Consider the following 25,056-nt stretch of genomic DNA (forward strand, 5'->3'; position numbering starts at 1 on the left):
TGTTACTTCTCCCCATCTTCAAAAAAAAAAAGCAGCAAAAAAACCCCACAAAAATCAACTGCCAGCCACAGAAAGGGAAAACTGTACAATTCTGTTTTCTGTCAGCAGTTGGCTGCCTGGGCTTTGCGCTGTGGCAAGGGTGTTTTGCTGAGCATGTGTGAGATAACCTGCTCTCTCTGCTGCAGTTCTAGAGAATACACCAGAGGATTGTTAACATCAGCCAGATACCTCTGTAGTATGGCTTTGTAGCATAGTCTGGACAAAAGGTTAAATCAGGCAGTCATTTCTGCAGTGTTACTTCCTATACAACACTCTGGAGAAAGTTCAGTATCACTTAGTTAACGTTTGCAGAGCCATTTCCTGTAGGTTTTGTTAGGGAAAAGCTAGATTATGTGTTTCCAGTTGCAGCAGAGTTATTTTTCCCCTATAAAATGCACTACAATTTATTTTTACACAATTTTTGTTGGTTTGCAAAAGGCTTTTGGGGGGAGCCTGTGTGTTTGGAAGATTTGGAAAGCTTTTTATTTCATACCTCGCTTGCTGTGACAAATTGAGGAAAATGTGTTTTTTAATGTGGCGTTGTTGTAGTCAAGCCAGGCTTGGAATAGAGAGTCTACATTAGCATGTGCTCCCATGCTGCTGCGAGTCGGTGGCCTGTCTAGCCCAGGGTCCTGTTTCTGACAATGCCTGGTTTTAGGAAGGACTGAGAAAACTGTGCAGCTAACAGCCAAGTTGTGACCTGTGTGGAGGAGAAAAAGTTCTCTTCATGGCTTCACAAATGTGGCAGGGAGTTGCATGGGTGTTTCTTTTCTGTGGTTTTTCAACCACGTGCTGTGCTATTACCCTCTGGTCACCTCAGACTTGTCCTCTTTCATCTCTCCTGTGACCCCTCTTGTGGGGTGCCTTGGGTTCTCCATCATGGTTCACCTCAGGATTTCTTCATCTTTAGTGCATGAAGTGCTGCATTTCTCTTCCATTGCTGTCTGTGCTTAGAGAAGCAATGGAAAGCCACAAGCCCCAAGAATTCTCTTTTTGTGATTACCATGAAATGGTGACATCTCTTCTCCTTACTCTCTTTGTGGAGATTATCTGCTCCCAAAAGGTGGTGGTTTGAATTCCCCAAGCGGTGAGTACACCTGTGGCCCTCCCCATGCAATAACAAACCTTGGGAGCACCTTCTGCATTCATGTTTTTCAAATAATTGCTTTTTGGAGTGTGAGGCGTTGGTGTGAAGCCAAGGTGCCTTTTGCCCCGTGAGAGGTGCAGTGTGAGTAGTGAATGGTGAGCTCCTTGGCAGGGCGCCTGGGCTTGCAAGGACCACTCAGAGCAGCGAAAGGGTATTTCTGTTCTTGGCCTAATTGTAGTGTTAGCTTTTCTATTTTCAGTGCAGCCAGGCGGCCACCTACGTGGAATTTCATTATGGGACTTTATTTTTCAGAGGCCATCAGGCAGTTTTAAGATGGCATCTACTCTGGCTTATGCCTGAATGGGATGGGCTCAAAGCAAGAGTATATCTGCCTTTTAACATCTCCCAGCAGAATTTGTTGTTCGATGCAGCCTTTGTTCAGATTCCCTGTGCTTGAAGCTGGGACTGAAGCCTCCACTGGCATATATGCACCTTCTCGTAGGCAGAAACTAAGATAGTTACAACAAAAAATCTGATCTCCACTGCCAAGCAGAGCAGTTTGATTCCAGTAATAGTAGCTAAAAGAAGATGAAATGAGCTTATCCAAATACCTTCTGAATTTAGCAGTTTTGCAAGAGATTGGGTCCTTAACTGCTTCCTGTAGCAAAAGAATAGGGAAACGTTCCCCTTCTCATCCCTCAACAATGTGGAAAGGATAAAAATCTATAGAAGAGAAAGATTGCTCCTTGATTCAACCTTAATAACATCTACCTTCCCTTTGAATTAGCTGTGATGCTTTTAGCTGAGAAATTGCGCAAATCCAAGGGAGTTCATTGAATAATAAATCAAGGCATCCATCCAGTGAAGTACATCATAGCCCTTTGAAGTAGATGAAGAAATGCCTTTCTGATCTGAAGGTGAAAAGTGCTCAGCTTTGGTGCCTGACTGATGCTAATGCAGGGTTTGAGCTTAGCTCAAGTGCCCCAACAAGGTGTGTGGAGAACAGGAGCAAGTGTGGGCTCACTAACTGGCTGCTTCACTTTCGCTCTGCCCAGAGTCCCATTTGCTCAGGAGTCCTGAAAAGTTGAGAGACCTGAAGAGCAAAAAAGCTGCAACCACTGGAAATGGGGTCGTCTTTTAACGCTGGGAAGTGCTGAGATACCGGACTTAGGAAGAGGAAGCTCATTTGAAGAACTTTTTATTTAGAAAATGGTTAGCTCTTCCTCTTTTTCAGTCTTTCTGCAGTTTGAGTTGCGTTAATAAAGAAGTCTGGCTTTGTAAGTGGAAGGAGTTGAAAAATAGCACCAATAAAAACTGTAAAGCACTCAAACATTTTTAAAATAGTGCTTCTGTAAAATATGTGGCATTACATGCTGGGGCAGAGTGTAATAAAGATTTTTTTTTACTAGCACTCTTCAACTTGGTCATAAACTGTACAGCTGTCCCAAACTCTCCTGATAAAGCCTTTCTGCCTGTTTGTATCACTATATGTATTGCCTCATGAATATATAGATGTGTACATATTTATGTGTTTGTAGCTGCTTATGCGTCTGTAAATTCACACAGTGAAACAGTCACGTACATGTGCAAGTTATTTAAGCAAGAATATATGCTTGTTTGACTTTCTGCTGTATAAAAGGAATGTGAAGACTGGCATGTAATGGGAAGCAGCACTAGATTCAACCAACCCCTTGACTTTCTTGTGGCATTCTTTGGGCACAGACTTGAGCACCAGTTTCATCTGCATTGGAATCCTGCTGCTGTCCCAGTGGTAAATACCAAAACTGGAGTTATGCCAAAAAGTATGAAAGCTTGTTCTCATAGATGGTCCTGCTCTTAACATCTAGGCAGGAATACAGCTTTCCGTAGCACATCATGAAGAGCATCTTCTGGAGGAATCTTGTATTCTAGATCATACTTACTGTAATTACAGTGATCACTTGCCTGTACAATCAATGTAAGGAAAGTGTCTACCATGTCAAACAGTATCTGGCCTGCTGGCTTTCTCCTGCCGGCAGGAGGTACACTGTGGACCACCATTTGGAAACTCCTGCATTGCACCATTGCCTCTGTGTTCTGATTCTTCAGCCTCTTGCTAGATAAAGGTGATAATACAGCTGTCTGCCATCAAGTACTGTGGTTCGTGATAAAGTGAGGGTAGAGGAAGCCTTCTCTGCTGTTTTCAGGCCATGTGCAGAGAAGGTTTATCAAGGAAAATAGCTTTACTTTGGGCCCCAAATATGGGGTAAATTAACTTGAAAGTCTCTTCTGGCTTTCTGTTGTCAAATGAAAGGTAGTTTCATGGTAGATTTATCTGCCTTGTTTTGCAGCAAATGCATTATATATAGCTTGGCTCTTATTTCTCTTGACCTAGGTGGAAATGGCTTCTTTTAAATGCAGCCTTTCTATCTTGAAGGTCAATTAAAACAGGTTGGAGGTCAGATAAAATAAAAGGGACAGAACATTTGCTTCTTGGTGTATCTATTTCTGTAATGTTATCAGTGCGTGTGGTTTTATTTCTAGCATTTTGTTCCAGGGCTTCCTCTAAGACTGAACAAATAGAATTGGTTGGATGCAGTACAACTTCCAATTTGGGGTTAGAAATCCATTAAATTGCTTGGTGCTTTATTGGCAATACGAAAGTGCTTGGAATGAAATTGCATTATGATTGGACATTGATTACTCAAAAGGAGAGAGGGTGGATGCCCATGTAAACCACACACCTCCAGCTGGGATGGCCAGCTTAGGGTGTTTTTTTAGCTTAAAATGTGCCTGTTTTGCTCTTAAAATGCTGTTCTTTATTACAAAAAAGAACTATTTTTGAACTGAAAATGGAGAGCTGTCTGCCACATGTTTTTCACACCTCCAGGGGATTAGAGCTGGCCCTGCAGTCTGTAGTGCTGCCAGCCATTGACTGCCCATAGGTAACTAGTTCTTCAGCTGATGCTTTGAGGTTATTTACATCATTCCTTTCCATGCACAAGATCTTTGAATTTGGTCAGCTTCTCAATTTCTGCTCATCGCATTGAAAAGTGCAGGGAATGCTCTTGCTTGGGTAGATTTTAAACTGAGTAAGTTTATGGTGGGCAGAGCAAGAAGTCCAGTGTTGTAATTCTACTCAGACTGCTGCTAGGATCAGAAAGGGATTTCTTTCCACTGTAGAATAGCTGCGGAGTTGTCCAGGTGTTTGGTGATACTGGAGTTGTTGCCACCATGTAGGAGGAGGGGAGCAGAGCTGGGAAGGATGACCCCTGCCTCTGTCCTGGCAGGTACAGCCAAGTTGGCTGCTTTGGCTCTGGGTAGTTAAGTCGTTCACCTCTGCAGCACATCTAAAGAGGCAGAGCTTCAAGTCAACGTATCTGCTGAGATTTCTCTTAGATGACAGCTCAGCAGATGCGCTTGGTGGCTGATGTGGAGCAGCCACCAGTGAAGCAGCAGTGTAACGTGGCCATCCTGGGCTGACGGAGGATGGGAGAACAGCGGTTCTTTCCAGGAAATGCTGCTTTGCTTTTGTACTGCTCTGCTGTACGAGGCTGCGAGGTGATGCAGCCCCTCTCTGCGGTGTTAAAAAGCAGTGCCAAGTGCAGGAGAGGCAAGAGCAAGCTGGTGAGCTCCCATGCCCAAGTTGCAGGAAAAATCTGCATGCTGTTTTTTCTAAGACCCACCCCCCCAACTCTTTGCCTGCCTAGTTTTAACCGGTGCACAAATATTCCTCTGTGCTGCTTCCAGGCGAGTGTGTTTTTTGGGGGGAGATGGGTTCTTCCTGATTAACTATTAATAAGAACAGGGAGAGAACGAAGTGCTGAGCAAACACCATGGGAGCAGGTTGCCTGCCCTCTCCCCACCATTAATGATTGACCGGGCTCCCCTCCCGCGTGGCTGGGCAGTGCTGTGCCCCCTCCTGCCACTGGACTGGGCATGGCTGAGCCCTGCTCGTTGCTGAAGTAATTAATGTTTCTGGTAAACTGTGGTGTTGGAGTGGTGGAAAAATGTCTTCTCTGCTAGTTAAGCAGTCTGAGCTTACCAGAAATGCTTACAGACAGGATTGAAACCGCTCGCATCTCCGAAGAGAGCAGAGCATGTCCCAGTTCTGTGCTTTAGGAGAAAACGCATCTTAAAATATGGGTTATTGGATATTATTGAATGATTGTTGACCTTGGATGTTTTCTTAAAACTTGGAAACTTCTGAACAGTGTTTGGGGAATTTCTGGATTATCTCTCTTTTCCATCTGCTCTTGACCTGTAACCTGCAGCTGGATTTTGCAAAGTCATGTGGTGGGAGGGTTAGGTTGCCAGCAGTTGGATGTATCACTGTGGGTCTCTCCAAGCATCTGAAAAAACCAAAGGTTTAACATGGTTTATCTGCTGTGAGCACTTGTGAAAAATTGCGCAACTTTCAGATGAAAATATTTGCTTTGCAGAAGTAGCAATTTTTGAAGCTGTGAACAGCACTTAATGCGGATTTGTCAATGTAACTCTTGTTATCAGTTAACAGAGGCTTAGCAGTTGTTCGAAGGTAGACACATATAGTAAATTATATAGTTGTTAATCCTCAATAAATTGGTTTAGTATGTTGAATACACAGTGGGGAACGTTAATTGAAAATGTTAGTAAAGAAGTCATGGCCTTTATTGATTTACCGAAGAAACACAGTGGTGATGGAAGCAGGAGCAATTTGTTTCACTAGTATTTTGTTTATGAGCTAGGCCTCCAGCCCTCGCTTCAGTTGTTTAAGACACGGTGTGCTTTGCCTTGTGGAGGCAAAATTGCTGAGAAAGAAATTTGCCATCAAATTAGAAAAAGGTGAATTTGCTCTTATGCAGTAGAGCAAAGAACTTGCAGGTTTTTGGTTTTAGGGTAAGTCTTTCTCATGACAGTAGATAGCACTTTAATTAAAACAATAAACCCAGAACAAACCCTACAGGTGTCTGAGCAGATGAAGGGTGGAGTTTTATTTGTGAGTTAGGAAAACCTTCCACATCCTGCTTTTCCTTCTAACTTCTTACCTGTCACAGGTGGCAAATCAAATTGCTCCATATTAAATAGTTATTTTTATTTAGATGTCTGTTCCCCGTTTGAAATGCGGTTTTTGCTTTGAGACAATCCTTGCTAGCTGATGGCTCAGTATGTTTTGGGGAGGATCAGTCTCCTTCAAGCAGTGCAGCTTAATAGAAGCAGCAAATAAAGTGAAAAATTGCTGCAATTAAATACTGTTCCCTGTGTACAATACTGCCTTTGACTGGGCTGTCTTATTAGAAGCAAGGGAACATGCAATCCTAATGGGAAGGTTTGTAGCCTCAGTAACTGCAGGCTATGTGGCTGCTGCTAGTATTTTCTTCAGAAATGGAGAAAGCGTTGTTAAATACCTTGTCATTTATGTCTTGCGTTATCCTGCCGTCTTCTGTTGGTTCAGATCCCTACTGGCTGCCAGGGAAGCCTGCGTGAGTCCCCAGGAGAGGGGAAGGCTGTGCGAGTCCCCAGGTACGAGTGTTGCCAGGACCGGTGGGGCACAGTGCAGAGACAAGGGCTCACAGTCCTTCCTCTGCCGTTGAGGCCATTGGATGACTTTCAAATTATTTCACTTCTTGAAATCTCGCTTTACTTTTTTTTTGGAGTATGGTGCAGTTGAAATACTGAGAAAACCCTTGTTGAGTGCACCAGGATCAAGCCCTGGTGAAATGAGTATCCTCACATCTCTCCTGATGCTGCAGAGGCATAGCAAGAGGTCTGTAAGCACCTGAGTTGCCCGACTGCATTGCACATAGATTTCGGTGTACTTGCATATTTGTGTGATAGTGTAGATTAAGCTGAAGCTAATCTTTCTTTCTTTTTTTTAAAAAAGTAAACATTTGGGATGCTTAGAGGAGATGTTCTTCCAAGAAAAAAAAAAAAGGCAGAACTCACTTGAGTTTTGTCTAAGGTTATTAAAATAGGAAGAAATGGGATCCTAGGTTTTGTCATAACACATTTGAGTAAGCCAAACGGGGCCTGAAATAACTTGACGCTGCCCTTTTTAAAGAGATAAATGAGGCTGGAAGAGTTCCTTGTTGTAGGAACTCCTTGTTTTGCTCCTGCAAAGGACTTCTTTGCCCTTCCTCAGCCACCGAGAGCATGGTTGCTCTCCTGTGTTGCCTGTTAGAGCCAGGGAGCCGACAGTGATAGAGATATTTACGTTTGCAGCCTCGTGTGAGCAGACTAGCTGTGGTGGTTGCGTACCAAGCTTGTATGTGCAGACGTTTTTACGTGCCAGATGTGTGGTCTCTGCATGCTTGTGAGCAGAAACAGTTGTGAGCACAGAGGGGCAGAGCAGGAGGAAGGGCCAGGGCTGAAAATGTGTCTCTGAAAGTTACTCGAAGATAATTCCCTAATTCCTTCAACCGTATCAACCACATGCTAAATTAAATTGTAGTCTGGCACAATGCTTCTCAATGATGTGGTTTTAATTAGTATTCTTCGCATTAATGACTGCGTGCATCTGCTGGAATTGGTGTGGTATTGATTCTTTGGTGATCATGCAACAGGAATTTCCTTTAGACGGTATTGTTGGTCATGACTGAGAGTGATTCATGGTGCAGTTTTCTTGGTGTCTGGATGACCTCTCAAAGTTTGTCTTCACTGTCAAATTAGCTCATATTATGGCTTGAGGGTTGCCCTTAAGTTGACTCCCTTCTGCACATAAAGCCCCTTATATGAGCAGGCTATTAACCCAAGCTAGTATGGTGCTGCTGCTAATTTGAGCTAGGGCATAAGTAAAGCCTGAGTGAGCACATTTGCTTAGTTGCTAACAGGACCTCTCAGTGATGGGGGACAGCTTCACCCACGTGGGTGCTGCTTGTCCTTCTCATGTCCTGCAGAATCCCCTTCTCTCCAAAACACTTAAAGCAGCAAGCTGGGACATTCATTTCTGGTGCCCTGTGTTTTGTTGCTCTTACCTCCTTTTAGGAGGTGCCTCTTGGTGATGTTTGGTGTGGGACATTTCTGTGCCCCAGCAGCATCCCTGCTTTTGTAAGCTGGGTGCTTTATGCAGGCAGGCAGAGCTCCCCAGGGTGCACTATAAAAGAAATCACGAGGGGCTTGGCGTATGGCAGCCATGGGTGCCCCAGAAGTGTAAGCATCCCAGGGGCTGTGCAGCCTAGTCAGTCCAAGTATTGCTCAGCAGCGTGGGAACTCATGGTTGAGGCTGGCTGAAGCACTAGACATAGCATGGGTACAGAGCCCTGCAGTGCATCCTTCAGCAAAGATGTATTTCTGTTCTTTGTCCTTCCTGACCGTAGGACTGTTAGGCTGAGTTTGGGAGCGGTGGAATAGAGGTGAGGGTGATAAGGGAGCTGAGGGGTACAAGAATCTGTGGTTTTCTATCAGTTTAGCAGGTGGATTCAAAGGAAACCCAGGAATGGCTGTGGTGGGTTGGGCAAGTGATTTCCCCAAGGCCAGGCTTCTGGCAGTGCCTCAGCCACTTCAAAGGAATCTGCAAGAAATCCTCCAGAAGGTAATTGAGGACTGCATGTCTAGTATGTGAACGCTCCTTCTGACTCTCATCGCTGTGGTGGCTTATGCAACTCCATTTAGTGGCCATTTGTTTTAAAGAGAACTGAAAAAATCCCATTTAAGGGAAGGTGTTGCCACGCAGCGCAGCTGTGGGTAGCTGGCACTAGCTGCAGTAGCTGTTTGGCTGCTTTTGCCTCGTGGGAGTAACTTTGAACTTGTCCTGTGCACAAGAAGAAAAAATGGACTAAAGCTGCTGCTTTCTGTCCTTACAGTCCATACAACCACCTGAATCCTTGCAGTGTCTTTGATCGCTTTGAGCTCCAGTGTTAAGACTCGCATGTGACTGCTTAAGAGGGTTCTGCTGTCTCTCTGGGAGCTCACAGGCTTGCTTAAAAGAGAAATTAAACTGTGCTTTCTTCCCTGCACAGCTGTATACTTCTAGCATGGGCAATGTTCCCCCAGCCCCCGTTCCCCAGCTAATTCAGCTGCAGCCATGCTTTTCATACCCAATCAAGTGTGCATGGGGCCTCCATTCCAGCCCTGTAAAGCCATCTGCAAACATGTGGGAAGAGGACGATGCCTATTCAGTAAGCTGCGGACTAGGCAGCTATCTTTCGACAGATTAGCCAGAGGAATTTCTATTGCAGGGCTCGATTGTTCTGGGCCCTCGGCTCCCTTTTGTGCAGGAGCAATGAAAAGTTGTGTTATGACAATGGTTGACAAAGTGTTTAATGAAAGCCACAGTTGGCAGTGGCAAAACTCCGAGCCATCCTCCTTTTCTCCAATGCCTGTCATCAAAAGGTGCAGAAACGCTTTTGACATAATCTTCTGCACTGACAGATAAATGGTTTTGATGTATGGGTCGGAAATCCTCACCTCACTGAACAGAATTCAGCTATCATCATGGTGAGCAGAGACCAGGAGCCACATATGTCTCTCTTCCTTCATCTGGCGAGCCAGCCAGGCACCTCTGTTTTCAAAAGAGAGGTGGCTTTTCTCCGCACTGGTCAGGTTTCCAAAGCAGAGCCAAAACTTGTACGTGAACTCCTGGTCTACCCCTCACCTTGCCCAAGCAGGCAGGACTAACATCTCATAATTCAGAGAGCTGACTGATCCCTCCTCGCTGGCAAGCAGAACTCTTTATGTGACAGCATTATTACTTTCGGGAGGTGGTTTCAAACAGGCTACGTACCTGGCTGTTTAACAAGGCTTTCCTTTCAGGCTCTGCAATGTTCAGTGATCCACAGTGCCACTTTCACAATGCTAACTAAAGGTGAACACTGCTTTCTCATTTAGAGGCTGGAGTGGATGAATAGACAGAACACGGCCCTTCCCATATTGGTTTAACAGGCTCTCGGTTCCCAATCATGAGCATCTTAGGGACAGGAGAGGAAAAACCCGACGTTGCTGGATTAGCCGATACGAGAAAGACTTGAAGTATGTAATGGATAAATGATGTGCAGAACACTTCTCATGCCATTAAGTCAAAATAAAGTTTAAAAAAACCACACAAGCTTCAGATCAGCTTCTGTTCAACAGGGAAAAAACAGTCTGAACGTTTGGGGCCACTGAAGTTGGTGGCTCTGCTGTCTCCTCTGCCATCTGTAGAAGCTTCTAACCATTGTAGGATGCTTCTCTGAACTTAGACCCCAGTCTCTTGTCCAGGATGTATGTTGGTTGTCTGAATTCTGGTTTTGTTCTGCAGTTGCCTTGGAGAGGTCGAAATTCTTCTCCCATGGGTAATTCAACAGAAACACGTACCCATGCAGAGAAGCAGGCAGGACACTGGGCAATCTGCTTTCTGCATGGGTATGACCACACTCAGGCTTGGCCAGCCCCATATGTAGATGCAAGTGCTGGGAAATGGGCTGACTGCACACCAAAGATGTGGTCTCTTGGGACTGGCATAAAACACTGTAGATGATGCTTTGAAGAGATGCCCAGCACCTGAGATAGCACTCCCCTAAACCATCTGGGCTGATTTGGGAAAGGACAGAGTTTTGGCCTTGGGTTTCGAGGGCTCTTCTTCTTTGAAGAAGACATTTTAGAATACTGATGGCAGAGACGTTTGCTAGTGAGCCGTTGCACTACTGCATGGCGTCAGACCAAGGGGCTCCTTAAGAAGGAACATGTTCTGGGGGAGAGCAGAAACATGGCACTTCTCAGCGATGGGACAGCTGTGTCCCCAAGCTTGGCATCTCCAACCAGCCTACATTGCTGACCTGCTCGGATTGAAGAGGCTGAGCTGATGGGGACCAGTGCTTAGTGGTGGGTGAGCGTCATATGCACCCATGACCTCAAGTTTTGAGTTCCCTTCTTTATTTGCATTACTGGAGCCCAACCAAGATTGAGGCTTCATTTCGTCAGCATTGGGCACACAGAGACAATACCTACCTCAATTTTATTTACAGTCTAAATAGACAAGACAGACAAAGGGTGGAAACAAAAGCTCTGGAGAGGTTATGTGACATGACCCGGTCACCCAGCAGGAGATTAAGAGAGCCAGGAATAGATGGAGGTTTCCTGACTCCCATCCCAATGATCTATCTATTGGAGCACGCTAATTCTTTCTCCCATTTGAATGCTGTGACTAGCATGCCAAATACTGTCTAGTTGAGGGGATCTGAGTTCTGGGAAACACATCCTTTGGTTGCTAATGCTTCAGGCTAGAAATTTTGGGGCATTTTAATGCGAGTTAAAATACAGCTAGTCTCAGAAATTGAGTAAACTGTTTATTTTGGTGTATCTATTTAATTTCAAGTCTCCTTGGAGTTTATTTTACACTGACTGTGTATTTCTGTCTTTCATTCCCTCGCTGATTTTTGAGCAGTGCATTGTGTGTCTGGTGAGGATAGTTGGTGGTTGGAGTGGATAGTGTGGGGAGAACTGAAGACTGGCATACAAGAAGGTGGAGTTCACCTGTATTTCTGCAGCAGTGTTGCTGGAGCAGGCAAAATACAGCTGTGATAGCTGAAGAGCCAGCTACTCATGCAATGACTTTGACATTCTAGCTTCTTGAATGGCAGCAACAATAATCAGAAAGTTGCTTTGGGTGATGTGGCCGTGAAATCCTTTAATTTACGGTGACCTTTGTTTTTTTCACTTGTGAACTTCAAAGGTTCATGTCAGTATCAGTGCTTGAGCACTGGCTAAGTCAGGGATCTGGGGCCTTCGACAAGTGTAAGGATGATTAGGTTGGTGCCTGTGATTCTCAGTGCTTGATGCATAAAATAGCCTCTTGGCTTATTGCAGAGGAATGTTTTGAGAATAAATATGTTACTTTAAGAAATGCAAAGATTTACAGCAATAGAAGGCATAGAAATACATGGAAACAGATGGATTCATACATGGTCATGACCGTGGTTGTATTTCCCCCTTTCAGTTTGTCACTAGTATTTCTGTGTCGGCTTTATCTTTATTGTGTTGAGTCTATAGGACGTTACCTGTTGTATTTTCTCATTTTGCCTGTACATCAGGCAGGGACAAGCTCCAACCTGATCTTGCTGTGTGGTTTAAAAAAAAAAAAAAAGGTAGTAATGTAATCTGTGGGCAAATTGCACTTTAATTCGTAATTGTGCTATGAATATGGACTTGGCTTTCAAACGCACTCTGAGTTTAAACTGCAGTTTGACTTTTATTTAGATAAATGCCTTTGAGTTCATAGTGAAATGGATATCTGCTGTAGGCTGGTATTGATTTAAAGGTCTCTTGAGTGTTTTAAAAGACAGTAGGGGCTTACAGGACAGCATATTTTAAAACTAGATGCTTGGTTAGGTTTTACACTCCTGTGTAGCTTCACGTCTAGATTCTGTTAAGAGCCAGCCTGTGGTGTTGATTTGTAGAGCCTTCTTTCACAGCAGGTATTGGCAAAAAATTGAACATTTCAGGCAAGATGCAAGGAGCTGTCTTCAGAGCTGGCTGGTCTGAAATGATGGGGAACGGTGTGCGCTTAAGAACTATCAAATAGTTCCCGTGTGCAGGGGAATGCTTTGAGGATTTCCCATAAATGCATTACAACTGGGTAGGTGATCAATAACTGCTTTTTAGCCCGAAAGAGGTGTTTATCGCTTCCTGCTAATCGTATAAACTTGGTAAGTTCATAGTCTTTCAACTCTTGGTGTTTGTAAGTGTTGCTGTGGGCCTAGATTTCTCTTTGCATTACCACAAAATGCAGCGGGTTAGTACGAGCGATTCAAACAGGAGGTCTCCATCTATGCACTTCTGGCAGCTGCCCTTTTTTTGTGTCCGTCAGCTCTTGGGTCACATAGCATGGGTAAAAGTTCAGTAGGTGCCTCGGTGACTTAGGTACTGTTTACCTGTTTGGGCTGCAGATCTCCGTGGGTTCTGTGGGCACAGCTATAAAACAAAGAAAATATACAAACCAGGGAAGATTGGCCAGTTTTCTAGTCAGACTGGCTTGGTGGTTTGAATAAGCAGTTGAATGTTTGAGGGCTTATCTGAAATCAGACCATGAATCTTTTGGGTTGTGTTCAGAGGTGCAGTAAGAGGGTGTAACCTCCCTGCAGAGGAGATGGGAGGGTTGAATTTTACCCAGGATAATATCCTAGAGCAGGGTGTGGAGCAGGGTAAAATTAAAGTAGGTCCCCCTCACAATTTCCTTACAACTTACTGTGGTTGCTTTTCTGCTACCACCCATCAATTTACCTCCTCCCTCTTTAGATTACACACTCACAGGAACATGCCAACACTGCATACATCATGTTAATTAGGCCGTTTGTTAATTTCCGCATCATTAGTCACTTGGTCTTAATTGATCTGTGCTGTCCCAGTAAGTCCCTAGCTGCAGGTTTGACCTGTTGTGTGTGGTGTGCTGATAGTGCATATCCTGGAGGGGAGACTTTGCTGTCACACCATGTGATGCTACAGCAGAGGATGGCAAAGCTCTTGCTTGTGGTTTTTGGAGTCGGTGCTTTATTTGCATTATTTTGTCTGTTTGGTGTCCCTAGCAATCCTTGCAAGGCGTTCCTTCCAGCAGCATATTCAGCTCTGGCTGTATTTCCAAGCAGGGGTGTCCTGTGAGGCAGGTCTGTTCTCCCACCAGGCTGTTTTCAGATAATACAGCACAACCCATTTGCTATCTGTCAGTGAATGCTATAATGCGATCTAGATTTGGACTGTCGGGTACTTGGAAAGCGTTGGTTGGGGTTGTTGAGGACCAAAGCGTGTACTACTGCGTGACTGGCTGAAAGCTGTAATCTCCGATTTTTTTTTTTTAAAAAAAAATAATGTAGTGATATCATAATAATATCCTTGTTAGAAAATGTAGAATATATTTTATGTTTACACATAGTAAGCGTACATATGCATATGTGTATATTTTGTATGTAACACACAGTAGTATAGAAAAATACTGCATGTGAATATAGCTATAAAATATTTAGCAGAAGGTTTGTTGATTGTTTCAGTTCAGGCTTTAATTTGTCAGGAAATATCCTATTCATCTGTGATTAGTTTTGTGGTTGTGAACAACCAATGGAAGAATAATAAATGTAATGGTGTAATATAAAGACAAATTAAAACCACACTAATGCAAAAGAGGAAAAAGCTTAGGGGGAGAGCTAGATAACGTTTTGATCATGGAACTAAACTCACTGACTCATATTCAGAGGAAAAGTGCTGCTCTGCCATGTTTTAGGGCTCTTGTTTTAAAAAAAACCCAACCAAACGAACAGCAACAAATCCAAACCCAAAGATAAATACCCCAACAACGCACCCTCCCAGTGCAATCCAGAATAATTAAGGCGACTGTGTCTTGCTGAGTACAGTAACTGCAGAATGCTGATCCCACTGTCTTTTATCTTAACAGAAACCTGAGCTACAACAAGTTGACGGAGATTGATCCTTCTGCCTTTGCAGGGCTGTCGAACCTGCAGGAAGTGTAAGTATGCTTTCAGAGGTTCTAATTGTGTTTTGCCAGGGCGGCTTGTGGGCCAGGAGGAAATTGTATATAGTTTCCTAAGACAGCACTTTCCTTTAGTTAACTGGAATGAGCAGATCTGACTTGGTGTGAAGGGTTTTTTCCCTCTCTGTATTGTACCTGTGCTGTTTTTTTTAAACCAATCAATTAGCAGAACACAACATCCCAATTAAAACAGCATAGCTGTTATTGGAAATCATTGGAGTTTGCCTCCCTCAGTCTTGTGCAATGCTCTGAGGGAGCAGTTCAGCTAACACACCTGAACATACACACAAAGCTCCTTGCTGAAAGGATAACCCTGAAGCAAGGCAGAACAACCTGGATTGTGATACCTGATGCCAACCTAACCCAAATCTCCCAGGAAACAAAGGTGTAGTGTAGTGGATAACAAAGCAGTTAACTGTGTCTTCTCCTTTCTCAGACATTTGTGCTCCTTTTGGAACCAGAACAAATTCTGTTTGAAGTCTGCTAGGAAAGGCTAAAACAGCAGAGCTGTCTTCTGCTTTGGTGGGGGAAGAGAAGGAGCTGGTGAAGGTCTGAGTGGCTGTGCCAGACCCCCCCCTTGCTGGTAAAAGAAACCTTGTTTGGGGAATAGTAGGATTTCCTAGCATCTGATCTGTGTAAACGCTCGGCAGTTAGGCTTGCAGAGGGGCTGTGCTTGTCGGCTATTCTCTGTGATTCCTGGAGTTCGGATTTGGGGTTTTGAAAAACGAAAGTGACTGAAATTGCAAGCGGTGGGTTGAGGTAGCGAGCTCGTGTTTGAATGTTGAATCGCTGGCATACTTGAGGTTTGGGCTCTGTTTGAAGAGCTACTGATGCCTCATGGGAAACTGAAAAAACATTTCCTTTCAGAAACAATACTGTGCTCTGTGTGTACTGTGCATTTTCTCTTGTCCTCTGTCAATTTTCATTAAGTGTTAGCTCTGAGGCTCGTGGAGGGGCTGGATCCTGTGATTCTTACATAGGCAATAGCGTTTGTTACAGTGGGAGTTCTGCCTGACTGATGCCTGCAGGATTGGACCATGGGACCATGTAGCATCTCTGCCCCAGCCTGATGGCCTCTGGCTCCTCTGCTTATACTAATAGTAGAGACTTGCTAGGGATCATGATTAAGTGATAATATGCATTAGGAGTGACTGCAGTGCTCTGAAATCAGTTCGTCATGATCATCCTAGAGAGCAGTCAAGGAGGGGAGAGAAAGTGATGCAGATCAGCAAAACGCTGCCCAAAGGATCTGTTTTCTCAACTTTTCTTTAAACTGTGGAAAGCCTTAAATTACTCTGTGCTTAAAGAGGAGGATTGCAGCCCTGATCCCATGAGACTTTAGAATTATCCTAACATGGTTGTGGCTTAGCAATAGCTTTTATTTGTGGAAGTGCCTGAAGGCATGTGACTTCAGGGAGCGTGGGGCTAGGAAATGTGTGTGGCATCCGATTCCTTAGGTAGGCAGCTCTCTTGTGCAAAGTGCTGCACGTGTGGAGAGCAGGACAAGTCAGCTGCTAAAAAACTATGTCAAGGTTCGGGGGAGGTAAGTAATGCAGCCCGCAAAGTAATGGTGCAGATAAGCCCTGCTTGCTGTGTCAGAAAGGCAGGGTTAGGGAAAAGGGTGAGAGCAGAGGAGTGAGTAGGAGGGGAAGGGAGCAGTCAGAAATGGGAGACTGGAAGGGAGGCAGAGGTCTGGAGCAGAGCCTGGAAGGCAGACTCTGGAAAGTGTGAGAGAGAAGCTCTATTAAAAGCCCTATCTACCAATCTTGGTTGCTTTTGAATAACAGCTAAACCACAGACCACTGAAATAAACTGCGTTTCACAAAGAACCACATCTGTACTGCCAGAGCATCTCCTTTCTGAGGTGTTTTTTTTTTTTTTAGCACTTTACAAACATTCATGAAATAAGCATCATGCAGTGGCATGTCTTGAGAGCAATTCAGTGTTTTGCTGCACTGTGCTGGGCAAACCAAGGCACCCTCAGGCAAAGAGGTTGCCCCAAATAATAGCTGCATTGATAGGACCTGAAACCTCCCATGATGCTTCAAACATGGTGCCTGTGGTTCCTGAGCATTACAGATGAGGCTCAGAGCTCTGTGTGTGTCTCTTCTGTATGTGAATAATTAGTGCAATATATTTTGAAAACCTTTTGTTTTGCCTTGTTTTTAAGAAAATGTCTGCAAACCAAAAGATCGACTTTATAGCTTATCTTGGGTGCTCTGTTTTGCTTTACTGAGATTGTAATAAAGTAATAGCTGTATTTACCCTACGCATTTTCCTTTCCCTGGGTTTAGGCAGTTGATTGTGGTGAAGTTTTTTTTGAGAAGCTTTTTTTCCTAAAGTTTTAAGTCTGTGCGGGATGAAATTTAGTGACTGAAAGTGGTATGTAACCCTGTGATCCCACATGCTCTGAAATAAGTGGCTTTGTGCTGATGGAGGCTCAGGCGGTAGGGGCTGGAGAGGGACATTATTTTCCTCGGGACACCTGTGGTTTCTCTGATCCCCTTTGGTGGCTCTGTCCTTGATTACAAGGGTGGGATGGAGGGTGCTGCTGTGGGGTAGACCCTGTAGTCCTTTCTGGGGTTTCCTCGGGTCAGATGGATCATGGGATCCATGAAAGTGCTGGCTGCGTGGCTCTCAGGTTTTCCAGGCTCATTTGTAACAAAGAAGTAGTAACTGTGCTAAAATTCCTCTCCAAACAACTCACCTTTTATTTTCTAAAGTGCCTTTCACCGGAGGCTCTGGAGAGCTGTGCTATTTTTGAGCAGGCTCCATTTCAGCTTGACACCAGCCTGGCAACTGGACCGTAAATATTTTATACAGGCGGCCCCCCTCCTCCTCTGCCTTAGCATCCAGAGGCAGCAGGTTGGTGGTGTTGAAGGGGAGGGCTGGGGAGAAGAAAGAAGACTGAAAGTTTAAAACTGTTGAGCCTGGCTGCTTAGTTTTGGGGTGGATTTGCTATTATTTTCTCGTTGTTGTTCCTTTACGTGGGGGAAGGGGAAGATGAGAGGGAAAGCCCAGACAAATACCAAGCTTGGCTGTCTCCTCTGCACTGGCAACTGGTGCCTGTGATCCAAGAGAGAAGATGAGGTGGGAGAACCACTTCTGACTGACTGCTGACCTGCCAGGAAGCTGATATATGAAAATCCTCACTTGGGTCAGAGGAGGGTTTGACCAGTTGTTAGATGCCGATTGGTGTTGGAGCAGCTTAGCCAGAGCTGACCTAGGCTAATGGAGGGTGGGCCTAATTCTCCTTCTTATCCCTGTGCCCTTCAAAAAGATGTTCAGTTGGATGTTATGAAGACGTGGCACAAATACAAGGATTTTAATATTCTTCCTAGCTTGCTTTGTGCCTTTGAAAGCTCTAGACCTTACTATAGTATGAGTAACAATGAGCTTTTAGTTGCAAAGTAGAGCTCCTTGCTGAATTGCAATGCATCTGGCTTTTTTTTTTTCCCCCTGTACATTTTAAGGTTCGGGTATAATGTCAGAGGCAGAGCTGAGGCAAGCTTTTATCCCAGCAGTAGTGCCCGAACTACTTAGGAAATCAAATATCTTGCCTGCTCTTGGAGGAGTCAGGAGGAAGTTTTGAGATGGACGTATCGCTGCACTCTCCCACCTGCCAAAAATAGTTTTAAAGGAAAGAAAGAACAACCGAAAAGCCCCACCATTATAATTTAGGGTTGCTCCAACTTGTGCCCACAGCTTAGCAAGGCTCAGTGGTGCTGTGCTCCCCTGCCCACTACGGGATGCTCTTGTTTCTCACACCCAAACTGTGGTCTTTCGAGATCCCCTTGCAGCCCCCCTGTGGAAGGGGAACGGTTTAAAGGCAGGTCGTGGGGAGAGACCCAGCGAGGCTCTGCATCAAGCAGTAGCCCATCAGAGGCAGCTGGGGGTCCTGGGGAGCTGCTGTGTGCTGCCCCGCTCAGCCTGGCAGGAGCTCGGCTTTAATCGCTTCGGCATGCGGCGGCAGGGAGCAGGGGAGCAGGCAAGATGGCTAAGAAATTAGGTAATTCTCAAGCAGCCAGACAAGCGACTGTTACAGTAATTAATTGACTAATTCACCATACAAACAAGGGCTCTTTAAACCAAGGAAGAGCCGGTCACATGGCAAGGATCTGTTTTCAGTCAGAAAAACACTTCAAACATTAGGCCATTGAAGGGGACATTTTTTGTACTGGCATTTCCAGGAGTGGGGCCCCGTCTGCAATCGCCATTAGGCCTGAGGGGCTGCATGGTGCTCCTCAGCCAGCTGGCTGGAGCAGGTCACCTGTTTTTGGTGGCATTGCTGTGCCCAGTACCAGTTTTTTTGTGTTGCTGGCTTTGTGGGGCTGCCCTTGTGGGATTTCCAGAGCTTGGCCTGGTGTGGAGAGGATGCCTGAGGCCGCCGTTCTGCACTGCCATGGCACCCTGCTGGGCCCCCATGCCCTGGCCTGGCATGGAGGGGAGAGTGGGGGCTGCCACTTGGGGAGGGAGTTAAGTTTGTCCTGAGGCAGTGGGGCTCGGCTGCCTCATGGCTGTGGGTGCAAACAGGCTTGGCTCCATGATGACTGGAAGCTCAGGCCGATGGAGGGCTGTGGTGCGGTGCCTTCCTTGGTGACACCTGACTTTGCTTAAGGGAGTGGGCGGAAGGGGAAAAAAAAAAGCCTTGCTTTTGTAAAGAAGATACTATGGGACCAATTATGGTGGCTGTCGTTTATTAAAAGTTTGGTTTGGGAGGCTAAGGTGGGACTGTCAGGGAGACCCAGCCAAACCCCTTGCGGTGGAGGCCTCTGCCAAAATGTCAGTGTTCCTGGAGAGCCAGGGGGTTTGTATAAGGAAGCGCCATGGCCGTCCACTGCTACCATGTGCTTGCTCGTAGGCTGCTTGCTTCAACAATCAATTTTTGTGCGTTGCAGGCGACTGAACAACAATGAGCTGACTGCCATTCCCTCCCTGGGACCTGCTGCTTCCAGCGTCCGCTCCCTCCACCTGTAAGTTGCTGCTGCCTCTTTTGGCTTTTGACTTCGGGCTGTTCATGGGGTGGGTTTAGCTGCTACCGACCAAGAGTTTCATGTGTGTCATGCTCACTGCTGCTGACACCTGGTATTTTATTATCAAGCTTGCTGGCGCCTTAGTGAAGAAACATCTTTTGGAGTCATGTGACTTGCACGAGGTTGGGCTTGATTAGTGTTGTGCTTATGGTCAGTGGTAACTTATGTTGGTAAACTCCACAGGTTAGCTGCATATTGAGTAAAATTATTTTTTTCTCATCTGCCTTTAGGTTTCAAACAGTATGTCATACTTGTGCTAGTGAAGGAGTATATAATTTAACTTTTCTTTATTGTTCTTTTTTCCCTGGCCACAGTCTGATAACTTCTTCCTTTCTTTTAAAGCCGGAGACTATTCACATCTTAACCTTTCAGGGAACTTATTCCAGACCTGTTTTTATGGTCTCTTTCAACTACTTTTTTTTTCCTTTTTTTTTTTTTTTTTTTTTCCTTTTCAGTGATTCGTGATATAAGGGTAGATCTGCAGAAGCTTTGAAGTTCCTAACTTTGGTAGTTTAGGTGCCTGCAGAAGTGTTAGACACCTGAGAGCCCTTGTGTATCTGCCTCTGAGGATCTCGGGACACTGCTGAAGGGAATAGACATTATAATATCAAACCTCATAGTACCTTAAAGAGTGTAGATTTCTAAAATTATTTTTGCATGTGTCTGCTTGTAATGCACACCGAGAAGGAATTTTGCTGAGGTATGCATGATACCTCCCAAGTTCCTGTGAAAGGGAAGTGGTTATAGCTAATATGGACTCCAGCAAAGTGCTTGTGTGGTTCAAGCAATGGCTTCCAGTGTACATGGCCTTGCAGCATATGCCTGCAGGCAAGTGTCCATATTTACCATGGATTTGCTCCTCCTAGTAGTGGAAAATGCCTGTGTCCATACCACCAGGTGATTGGCCTCTTGTACTCAAAAGGCTCTGACTTACTCTGAGGCAACCTTGATCTGTTGACTAAAAGTACATTCTGATTACTTAAATCAAGGACAGAAGTGAGTGAAATGAACTGGCACTGTTCCTGCTCTTCCATTAGGCAGTGTTAAAATATGCAAAGCAGAGCTCCCTCACTGTCTTAATTCAGTTTAGGGATCTTAGCTTAAAATTGGTGTCCATATCTCTCGCTCCACGCATGAAGTGAGTTTAGCTTTTGTTTGAGATATGGAGCTTTTGATCTGGTTCTTGGGTGTACCATGTTTGTGCAGAGCTTATGAAGAGCCAGAGTGCTCCTCTGCTATCATCAGTGCTGGATCTAACAAGTGTCTCTATTAAATGCGTAAGTAACCACTTCACCTCCTGGGTGGAAGGAGTGGCTTGTGTCTCAGAAGTTATCAGACCTGTCAAATGTGTCACATGCAGTTGGTGTGAAACCAGCTTGTTTGATTTCTGCCGCAGCTTCTCCCTGCATGCGTGACCACATGTGAAGTCTGGGTGTGCGATCTGGGGGCTGCTGGCTGCAGAGCAGGGCTGTAACTCCCTCCGAGCAGGGTCCCTTGGTTAAGGCACAGTCCGCTGACATGAGAGGCTGTCTGCCTGCCACTGGAACTGAGCTACCAGGCTGTCACATAACCCAGTGTGTTATGCATTGGGATTCAAAAAAACCCTCCAGAAATCTGATTTATGGGTGGAAAGCTTGCATACAATTTACCATCCAGGATATAGTTTTAGCCCCCCCCCCCCCCGATCACCTTTTCTTTCTCACGAAGTCTATAAATGATCTGAGTTTCACAAGCCCCTGTTGTTGTTTTTGCTATTAATTCAGGTGTTGGCAAAGGACCAAATTGCTAAAGCTTTGGGGTTTTTTATTCCTGAAATGAAATAAGCAGTTTGGAAAGGAGGAATAGTGACTGGTGGAAGGCAGTAGATTTACAGCTCCTCTGAAATTTGAGTGGTGCAGAAGGAAGGGAAAGGTACAAAGCCAAATGATAAACGGACAGTATTCTAAACAGACCTGCTTAGTATCACTTTCCAGAAATCTGTATTGCTTTCCTCAGCTGCTGCACATAAATAACTCTGATAGTGGGATTTGTAATGCTGCTGTCATACCTCTGCAAGAAGGATCTCTTTGTTTAGCCTGTTTCAGAGAATGCCACTCTTTTCCCCTTGCATTTCCTTTTCATTTTTATCAGAGGTAAAAATAATCTGGAAGATGTTTTAAAGTACCTGCTTCAATCGATGTTGCTGACTAACTCATATTGGAATGACTTGCTGAGGAAGTGAAGCTTTCTCCATCCTTGGGAGTCTTTAAATCAACTGGATGGCTTCCTAAAACATGGTCTTCTAGTTCAACTCTAGGTTAATGGGCTTGATATGCAAATCGTTGGGTAAAGTTCTTTGGCCTTGTGTGACGAAAGGAATCAGATTATATGGTCATACTGGTTTCTTCAGGCCTTCAAATCTGTGAAGTAATAATTGGGGAGGCTGCCAAACCAAACCCAGGTTGAAGACTCATAATGAAGACTGTGTACTGACAAACTGGTCTGTGTTTAGGTATTTAGTGTTAGTGTATTCTTGCTGCTAAAGAAAAATAAATACATTTCCTTTTTTTTCTTCAGTGTTTAGAAATGTGTGAAGTGTGTTTACCTCACAAACCTCTGAAGCAGATTTTGTATATTGCATGTGGTTAAGTATTTCCAAAGGGCTGTGCATGTATTATAAAAGCAAGGGTTGTGTATTTGTCACTCAAAACAGTCCTTTTGAATGAGTTACTTCGTCTCCTACTCTTCCTAAACTGAGGAAGAGACTTTTTCTCCTTTTGGTGCTGCAAGAACGAAAGCTGTCATACTGCTGGACTCAAATTTTCTGAAACTTTTTTTTTCCAATGAGCTTGAGCATTTTGTGTTCCCTGTTTTTGGGTATCCCATACCTGTCTCCATCACCTAAAACCTGCTTGACCCTGCGTGTGTGTGGACCATGGGCCAGTTATATGTATATGTAAGCATGTGGGAATCTGTTGGAGAGTGACTTCTCAAGGCTTTCTGCAAATCTTCGGATGTTTCAGGCTGCAGATGGATGCAGGCATGTGTATCAAACGCGCTATGCCCTAATATACTGCCATGAAGTTTAGTTCGGTTTAATTATTCCTTGAAGAGTCAGTTTGTTTGCCTTGCACATTGAAAACACTGCCAAAGTCGTTCATCTCAACAAGAGCAAACATAAGGGACTTGATAAGGCTTTTAATAGAACAGAAGGGAAAAATAATCTATGTATGGGTTACCAAATAAAGACAGACATTAAATGCAAACATCTGTTACTGCAAACAAAAGCCAGGAAATTCAGCTGGGAGGGGGAGAGACTGAATCTGGATTCATTCCGAAATTACATCGGAGTAGCTGAGAGGAGAATTTTGCCTGAAATTCCCACAGCATTTGTAATTTAGCTACAGTTCCTAGACTTGGACATTTGGGAGTTGATGGCAGGATGTTTTCACTGACATGCTCTTGGCTGAGGATTTCCCTTCCCAATGTTCTGCTGCAAGTCAAGTGTGTTAACTCTCTAGGCTCTCAAGAAGACTCTGTTACCTGATCTGATGGGGAAGGGGAGGATGGAAGAAACCAGTTATTTGCAGCAGAACTGAGTCTATTTATATCCAGCTTCCTCATGAGAGTCTCTTAGCCTGGCTAGCATGCCAGGTGAGAGGAGGAGCTGAGCTGCAATGAACTCTGCATTGGTCTGTTACTACAGGTTTCCCACAAACCCCTGTGGAGGTGCAAGCTCAGCCCTTACTCTGGGGCCTGTCTACCACTGCTTCGTCTACCTGCACGTGGGTCAATGCATCCTGGAGGGCTTTCGGGATGTCCGCGTGGGGCGATGGAGGTGGATCCTTGTCCCCTGCCCTGGCTCCAAGGTGGCCAGCCTGATTCAGTCAGCATCCACCGAGGCAGGCACGCCAGCACAGGCTGTTGTACGGCTGTAGAGCTCAGCGGAGAGCCTGCTAACCAGGCCTCTGATCAGAGCACGCTGTGCGCCACATCCTCAGCTGGCCAGGAATTAAGGAAGTTAACAGATTAAACACTTAAAAATAACTTTCTTTCCTTTCGCTGTAAGTCTTTTAAGCCCCCAGCCATTTAGGAACAAAGGGAATAGTGACCCACAGCAGTCAGCTGTATGTTGGCAACAGTCAAAGCTGTTTGAGGTGCATTGGCCCCATCATCTTGCTCTGAATAAGCACAGATAACAAGGAAGTCAGAATAGGGATTTTTGGAGCAAAAGAGTGTGAAATAGGATTAGCTGATTCACAGAGGATGCAATGATACCGGGCAGCATATTTACTGGGGAAAGCGAAATCAATAGGACTGCTCTGCTGCCAAACTGAGCATAGAAGTCTCTTGAAGAAAATCAATCTTCTTTACAGGCTCATTAATGTAAAGATCAGTTCACATTAAACTAATTAAACAGAGAGGGCTGATAGGAGAAGGGTAAGTGATCTACTGTGCCACAGGCAAAATATATAATGTAAAATTTGAAAACTAAAGACGTGGAGAATTGGAAATTGGGATTGGCAGGAAACATGCTATGTCTGCTTGAAAGGACTGTTGAGCTCAGATGGGGCAGCATGGCCCTCGTGAAAAGGAGGGTACTCTGTGGTATTCCATCTGGATGTCGGGTGTAAGACAGGTCAAAGACTGCAGCCAGTAATTTCTGCATCAGGAGTAAAGTTTACATTTTAATTGCATGGTTTTTTGGAGAGCTTTTTCTTTTAAGTGTTAGGGATTTTGTTATAATGCTGATTAAATTAGTCACATTGTTACTGATGTGACCCTTGTTTCTTGTCTGACTTTGACTTTAATTTTCATTGTATTTCGTTAGACCTTTGTACTGGATTGGAGTCGAATGGTGTTGGAGATCCCTAACTGGCAGAATTGGGATCATGCTGTTGATCCTCTTCCTGGAGCTGTTGCCTCATCCTTTCTGGTGAAGGCTTGGGAAAGCAACTGTTATTTTGTGCTGTTTGCACTGCTTCACTAGTATTGTCAAATGGGGTTTGCAGAGCCTCTTTCTGAAGACCCATGTGGTCCATTAGGTTCTTGGAGCTGCTGTTTTGCTTTTACCCAAGACAAATGTGTCTTGCTATGTTAGCTGAAACAATGCTAGCAGTCACTGTACTCTGCTGATCAAAGTGTGGTCTAGCGAGTACACCTTTGTTTTCTGCAAGCTTTTCCCAGGAGCTGAGGTGGTGATGTTGAGGTGTGCGACTCCAGCTTGTCTTTGCTTTTCAAATTAAGATAGCGAAGACTCAGCTGAGTATTGGGAGAACTGCAGCTTTAGTCCCTGGCCATGGCAGCCTCTCTGGGTGACCCCTGTTAGAGGAAAGAGCTCAAAACTGCTGCATCTGTGCTGTTTATAGAGCAGAACTCAAGCCTGAGCTGGTCTCTACGTGAGGTGTGAGCTCACTTAGTGTCCCTGACTAGGCCAGAGTATAAAACCCTGTGTAGGCGGTGTTGATACTTGGGAAGTTTGGGCTTAAATGAAGAATTGAGGCTTG

The 25,056-nt window shown here is 44.8% G+C and overlaps 1 protein-coding gene across 1 annotated transcript in view; it reads left to right on the forward strand.

The window, feature by feature from the left end:
* The window catches only part of LRIG1 (leucine rich repeats and immunoglobulin like domains 1), a 93,615-nt gene that overhangs the window by 23,422 nt on the left and 45,137 nt on the right, over positions 1 to 25,056 (forward strand). Inside the window, exons 2-3 of the mRNA XM_086470323.1 lie at positions 14,442 to 14,513; positions 19,436 to 19,510. Of these exons, the coding sequence (XP_086326449.1) occupies positions 14,442 to 14,513; positions 19,436 to 19,510 (147 nt within the window). The remainder of the gene's footprint in view (positions 1 to 14,441; positions 14,514 to 19,435; positions 19,511 to 25,056) is intronic.

This window comes from Leptosomus discolor, chromosome 9, assembly GCF_034619465.1.
Source record: "Leptosomus discolor isolate bLepDis1 chromosome 9, bLepDis1.hap2, whole genome shotgun sequence".
Taxonomy (NCBI): Eukaryota; Metazoa; Chordata; class Aves; order Leptosomiformes; family Leptosomidae; genus Leptosomus; species Leptosomus discolor.